Here is a 5,920-nt window from a genome sequence, read left to right as displayed (position 1 = left end):
ATCTTCAAGTGGGATTTTTGCTCACATTAGAGACTATAATCACTGTATTGATTGGGACAATTCCCAAGAAATTGTTTCAAGTAATTCTTATTTGATAAGAAATATAATTGAATCGTGTATCATTAAAAAAACTTTTAATGAAAATCTTAATTTAAGCACTGGTCTTTTTAAATTAGATAATTTTGTGATTAACCAAATTGTAGGACAATGTCCCAAAGCTCCGCCTTAGCCATCTTGTGTGACCTTTTTTCACCTGTGTCATCTGTCATCCATTTTTATTTATTTTTTCTTGTTATTATTATTTTCCATTATATATTTATATGTATGTATGCATATGTATATAATTTGTTTCTTTGTAAGTCAATCTTTATGTTGAATCACATGTGTCAATTGTCACCCTTCTTATTTCTTGTTATTGTCTTTTATGTTGAATGTTCTTTTTTTCACTTTGTCATTGGTCATCCTTATGGTTTATGTTGTGTGACATTTTTTCACCTGTTTCAATTGTCACCCATTTTATTTATTGTTTTTATATTTTCGTGTCTTTGTATGATATTCCTTTCGTATTTACGTTGTGTGACCTCTCCTGTTTTCTATATTATTATATTTAAGTTATTCTTTGTTGTGACACTATGTACTTTGAAAATGTCTTAATAGACGAAAACGTTCAGTATTCCGATCTTTATTTTCCTCGTGGTTACAAGCATGTGTATATATATACATATATATATATATATATATATATATATATATATATGTTTATATATGTAGTGTCTGAAGACTGCCGCCAAGTGATTTTATTCAAACAATATATTTTTCTTTGTTGTTGAGGTCAAACGGTTACGTTCCAGGAAATCTCTCAGCTGTGCTCCTCCTCCTCCTCCTCCTTCTCCCCTTTGTTCTCCTGCTTCTCCTACTCTCTTTCATCTACTCCTCCTCCTCTTTCTCTTTCTCCTCCTTCATCTCCTACTCCTCTTCCTCTTCCTCTCCTTCCTCCTCCATCTCCTCCTCGTCTTCACCTCGTCCTCCTTGCCTTCCTTTCTTCTCCTTCTCCTCCTCTTCCTCCACTTTGTCCTCCTTACATCCAAGATCATTTGCAAAGGTAAGATTTCTCAGCAGACACAGCAATCGGGAAAGAAGAAAAGTTGATTTTTTTCCTTTCTTCCTCTTTCTCGCTCTCTTATTTTCTCTTTCTCTCAGTTTTCTTCAATCATCTTTTTCTTGACATTCACGTGGTCACCCTGATCACGTGATCCTGATCACCTCTGGACAAAGAACGATTTTTGTTTTGTCACGTGATCAGCCTCCAGTCATGGTACGGTGGCAGTACGGCACCCCTCTCTAGGTTTAAGATGGAAATTGGCGAAAACTGGTAGACCAACAGAGTGGTTAACGAATGGAATAGACTTAGGAACCATCTAGTTAGTGAGCGCTGAAACTATAATTGGTCGTTTTAAAGGGAAGATGAGATAACTTTATGGGGAGGAATGACAGGTGGCAAGCTTGGACCATGGAACTGCCGAGTCTAGGCCTTATGGTCTCTTGCAGTCTACTCCATTCTTAAGTTGCTCTGTTCACGGGGGCTCAGAGTGAGCGAGTCAAATGATGGGAAAAGACAAAACAAACCGACATAGAAGCATTGGTGTTTATTTCATAAGAGCTTGTGTGCCACGACTGTGTGTCTGGTCTTTAGCCCCGAACCGGAGGGGAGGGGAGGGATGCCATACACACGTGGCTACCCAAGCACGTGTCCAAACAACACTTGTCATTGCCATGGCAGTTAGAGTCGTCGCTACAGATGGCAGTAGGTCCAGAACCAAAGCATTCTATCTTGGGAGGTGGACAACTGAAATTCAACTTGACTGCAAGAAAAAGGAGAAGAGAACGAGGGGATTAAAGTGGGCTCCTTTAAAGAGAGTTTCTCATAATCGTCAGACACTGTTTACGAAGAATAAAAGAAAAGAGATCGGTGGGGGTCCTCCAAAGCCTGTAAGACTTGAAAGGGGGTCTTGAGCATCGTGATTCTGTGTTTACAAAGAGAAGTGGCACGAGTTCGAGCTCTTGACTTACCTTTCTCAGGGCCGGGTGGTTTGTGCTCTTCCTCGCAGCAGTAGAATCTTCCCCCGTCATCGCACCAGCGTCGGCACGTGGCCCCTTGGGCTTGGGCTTCCATGGACACCAGGGCGAGGAGGCACGCCACCACGAGGGCTCCGGTTACCTGGTGGTCAGAAGAGGACGAGAAGACTCTTAGTCAAAGCGGAGGAGGAGCAGGAGTGACGCCCGATCGCTGCGTCGCGTCGGCGAGGCATTCGCGCTTGCCGCTGCTGCGCACGAGAGGCGCCTACTTCATGGCGAGCGTTTCTCTCTCTCTCTCTCTCTCTCTCTCTCTCTTTCTCTTGAGGTCTGCGGGTCTCTCACTCGCCCGGACCTCCACCTCGCGGCGGTCCGGGACAGTTCACACATGAAATCAGGTGATGGTGTTATGCACATGATGCCACTGTCGGGATGAACGGCGTTGCACAGAGGAGATCTGGGCCCTCTGGTTCCTGGAACACGACCAGGAGGACCTCTTGTGGCGACCAGGCATCTCTTCCTGCAACCATCCTTCCCCCAAACAGCTCATACACACTTCACGGACCAACCAAAACACCAACAGATAAACTGCAGGATAAAGGAAAGAGCCTAGTAGCGCTTTATAACAACTGTTGGGGGAGGGACAGGTAACTAACAGTCACTGCTGGGAAGCGGAAAGGAGTGCAGGATTCGAACCCACACACAAGAGAATGCGAGACCCAACACGCTCCCGACTACCCCACCAGCACACTTGAACTAAAAACAAAATAATAACAAGGCTCCGAGGGCCACCTTATATAAAAAAAAAAAATGGATGTAAGCGATCTCGAGACGGAATTGCACGTGGAAGTGAAGCAGAGTGCGTGCGTGCGTGCGTGTGTGTACAAAGTGATCCCTTTAACGTACCTGTAACCACATATTCGTCCGGAAATTAAAACCTAAAAAATCTCTCACCCCTCGTCGACGCAACAGGATTCGAACCATTTCCCACCGGCGACTGGTTTCCAAAGGTTTCGTTCTCGTCCTTTAAGCCACCGCATGGAAACAAAATAAACACGCATAGACACAATGTACATTAATATATGGGTGCCGAGCGGTTCAGTGCGTCGCTACTTGCGGCGGGGGTCGAGGTGACGTCTGTTCGAGCCAAGGACACGGATAGATAAATTCCACGCTACAAAGTCCTCTGTAAGGTGCGCCGTCCTAGCCTCCTGATAGGGGGGGGGGGAGAGTTTGCGACGTTAAACCGAATGACACAGACATTTTCTGAGACCTAGCCACCGCTGAGGGCCCTGTGGTGAGATGGCGTGGACTCACCTTCATCATCGTTGAAATGTCTTCGGGAGACCTTAGGTGCTTCTTGCTCGAGGAGGAGCCTGAGACTGGTACTCGAGTCGCCTTGGAGGCGGACTTATATAGGAGAATTTTGGCCTTCAGTGACGTTAGCAGGGAAAACCCAACCGGGTTTCTAAGAATAAATTTTAATCTTTTTCTTTTTCGAGAATGTTCTTGGCTCGACTCTGTCGGCGTGAAGACGTGGACACAAATACAAAAAATGCAGTTCTTGATGCAATGTTATGTATAATGGAAATGTACACCAATGAAGGAGAATGCAAGAGACCATAAGGGCTACACTAGGGAGTTCCACGTCAATGACCACATACCATACCTATCCGTAAGGTTAGATGAATTTATGATTGGGGATGACAGGGGGTAATGGATATTGAACTGTCTAATGTAGGCCATATGGTCTCTTGCAGTTTCCTTCATTCTTATGTTCTTACGTACTCAGACCGCAGAACTATGGGTACTTTTTTGTCTATGGTGACATTGGATGTAAAAAATGGCAGCAGAAAACAAAATGGAATATAATAACATTTAGTAAAATCGAACAGCATGAGACAGAATGATTTAGAATAATATAAGATAGAATATGAAAAAAATAAATAGAATTATGACCCAACCAAACCAAATTAAATGAATTACAATAGAACAAGAAGGACAGGAGGAAATAGAAGGACAGGAGGAAATAGAAGGAAGGGTAGTGAATGGTGGGATGAGGAAATGAAGAAGGTTGTAGAAGAGAAGAAGCGAGCTTACACATATTGGTTACAAAATAGGACGAGGGAGTCATATGAGACGTACAAAGAAAAGAAAAGAGAAGTAAAGAAAAAGGTAAAGGAGGCAAAGAGGAGAGCAGATGTAAAATGGGGTAAGAGTATGACAGAAAATTTTGAAAGTAATAAAAAGATGTTTTGGAAAGAAATTAAGAGAGGAAGAGGAGGCGAATCAAGTAGAGAAGAAAAGGTAAAAGGTGTACATGGAGAGATGATAATGGAGGAGAAGGCAGTAAGGGGAAGATGGACAGAATATTTTAGGGAGTTGCTAAATGTGAAGGAGGATAGGGAGGGAAAGATAGCTGTAGTGGGAAGTGCTTAGAAAATGAGAGTGATGAGTGAGGAAAATGGAGGAGAAATAAGGAAGGATGAAGTGAAGGCAGCAGTTAAGATGATGAAAGCAGGTAAGGCACCTGGTCTGGATGGATGCCATGCAGAGTGTCTTAAAAGAGGAGGTACAGTGATGGTGGACTGGTTAGTGAGGTTATTTAATGTTTGCTGGAGAGAGGGTAGAGTGCCGGAGGACTGGAGGAGTGCCTATATAGTTCCACTTTACAAGGGAAAGGGGGACAAGTGTGAATGTAGTAGTTTCAGAGGGATTAGCTTGTTAAGTGTAGTTGGGAAGGCTTATGGGAGGATCTTGATTGAGAGGATTAGGAGAGGAACAGAGGGAGTAATTGGTGAGGAACAGTGTGGATATAGGACAGGTAGAGGTTGTGTAGATCAGATCTTTGTGGTAAGACAGATATATGAGAAAGCTATAGGAAAGGGGAAGGATGTTTTTTGGGCCTTTATGGATCTGGAAAAGGCTTACGACAGGGTAGATAGAAAGGCACTGTGGGAGGTTATACGGATACACGGGATAGGAGGAAAGCTTCTAGGAGCTGTCAAGAGTTTTTATGAGAGTAGTAGAGCTTGTGTCAGGATTATAAATGGAGAGAGTGAGTTGTTTGAGGTAAAGGTGGGACTTTGTCAAGGATGCGTTATGTCACCCTGGCTGTTCAACATATACACGGATGGGGTAGTGCGAGAGGTAAATGCAAGGGTAGTGGGTCAGGGATTGGAGATGTTTATAGAAAATGGAGAAAAGTGGGAGGTGAGCCAGCTGTTGTTTGCGGACGACACTGCGCTTGTGGCAGGATCGGAGGAGGGATTGAGGAAGTTGGTGACAGAGTTTGGGAGAGTGTGTGATAGAAGAAAGCTGAAGATAAATGTGGGTAAAAGTAAGGTGATGAGATGTAAAAGGGGTGAAAGTGGCAGTAATCTGGAAGTGAGCATTAAGGGAGAGCGACTAGAGGAAGTGGATAGTTTTAGATACTTGGGTGCAAATGTGGCAGGAAAAGGTGGAGTAAAGGTGGAGGTAGAATGTAGATTGAGAGAAGCGAGTAAATGCCTTAGTGGATTAAAAAGTGTAATGAGGAATAGACATTTGGGAATGGATGCTAAGAGGAGACTGTATGAAGGAGTGATTGTGCCAACAGCACTGTATGGGGCAGAGACATGGAACATAAGAGAGGAAGAGAGAAGGAGTTTGAATGTGTTTGAGATGAAGTGTCTGAGAAGTATGATGGGGGTTACTAGGCTAGATAGAGTGAGAAATGAGGAGGTGAGGAGGAGAACAGGGGTGGAAAGGGAGTTGGGAGATAGGGTTGATGAAAGAGTATTAGGATGGTTTGGACACATGGAAAGAATGAGTGTGGAAAGACTAGTAAAGGAGGTGTGGAAGGCGG

At 43.8% G+C, this 5,920-nt stretch overlaps 2 protein-coding genes across 2 annotated transcripts in view; one reads left to right on the top strand and one right to left on the bottom strand.

The window, feature by feature from the left end:
• Positions 1 to 1,631: 1,631 nt before the first annotated feature.
• LOC143025202 (uncharacterized) overlaps positions 1,632 to 5,920 on the bottom strand; it is a 16,094-nt gene continuing 11,805 nt past the window's right edge. Inside the window, exons 2-4 of the mRNA XM_076184665.1 lie at positions 3,391 to 3,448; positions 2,071 to 2,218; positions 1,632 to 1,862 (exon numbers count right to left, since the gene is read on the bottom strand). Of these exons, the coding sequence (XP_076040780.1) occupies positions 1,690 to 1,862; positions 2,071 to 2,218; positions 3,391 to 3,399 (330 nt within the window). The 5' untranslated portion in view covers positions 3,400 to 3,448 and the 3' untranslated portion in view covers positions 1,632 to 1,689. The remainder of the gene's footprint in view (positions 1,863 to 2,070; positions 2,219 to 3,390; positions 3,449 to 5,920) is intronic.
• The window catches only part of LOC143029680 (uncharacterized), a 16,085-nt gene continuing 13,571 nt past the window's right edge, over positions 3,407 to 5,920 (top strand). The window contains exon 1 of the mRNA XM_076192505.1: positions 3,407 to 3,514. Coding sequence (XP_076048620.1) covers positions 3,407 to 3,514 — 108 coding nt within the window. The remainder of the gene's footprint in view (positions 3,515 to 5,920) is intronic.

Source organism: Oratosquilla oratoria, chromosome 1, assembly GCF_046742065.1.
Source record: "Oratosquilla oratoria isolate Oo_2021 chromosome 1, ASM4674206v1, whole genome shotgun sequence".
Lineage (NCBI taxonomy): Eukaryota > Metazoa > Arthropoda > Malacostraca > Stomatopoda > Squillidae > Oratosquilla > Oratosquilla oratoria.
This window is presented reverse-complemented; position numbering and strand designations above follow the sequence as displayed.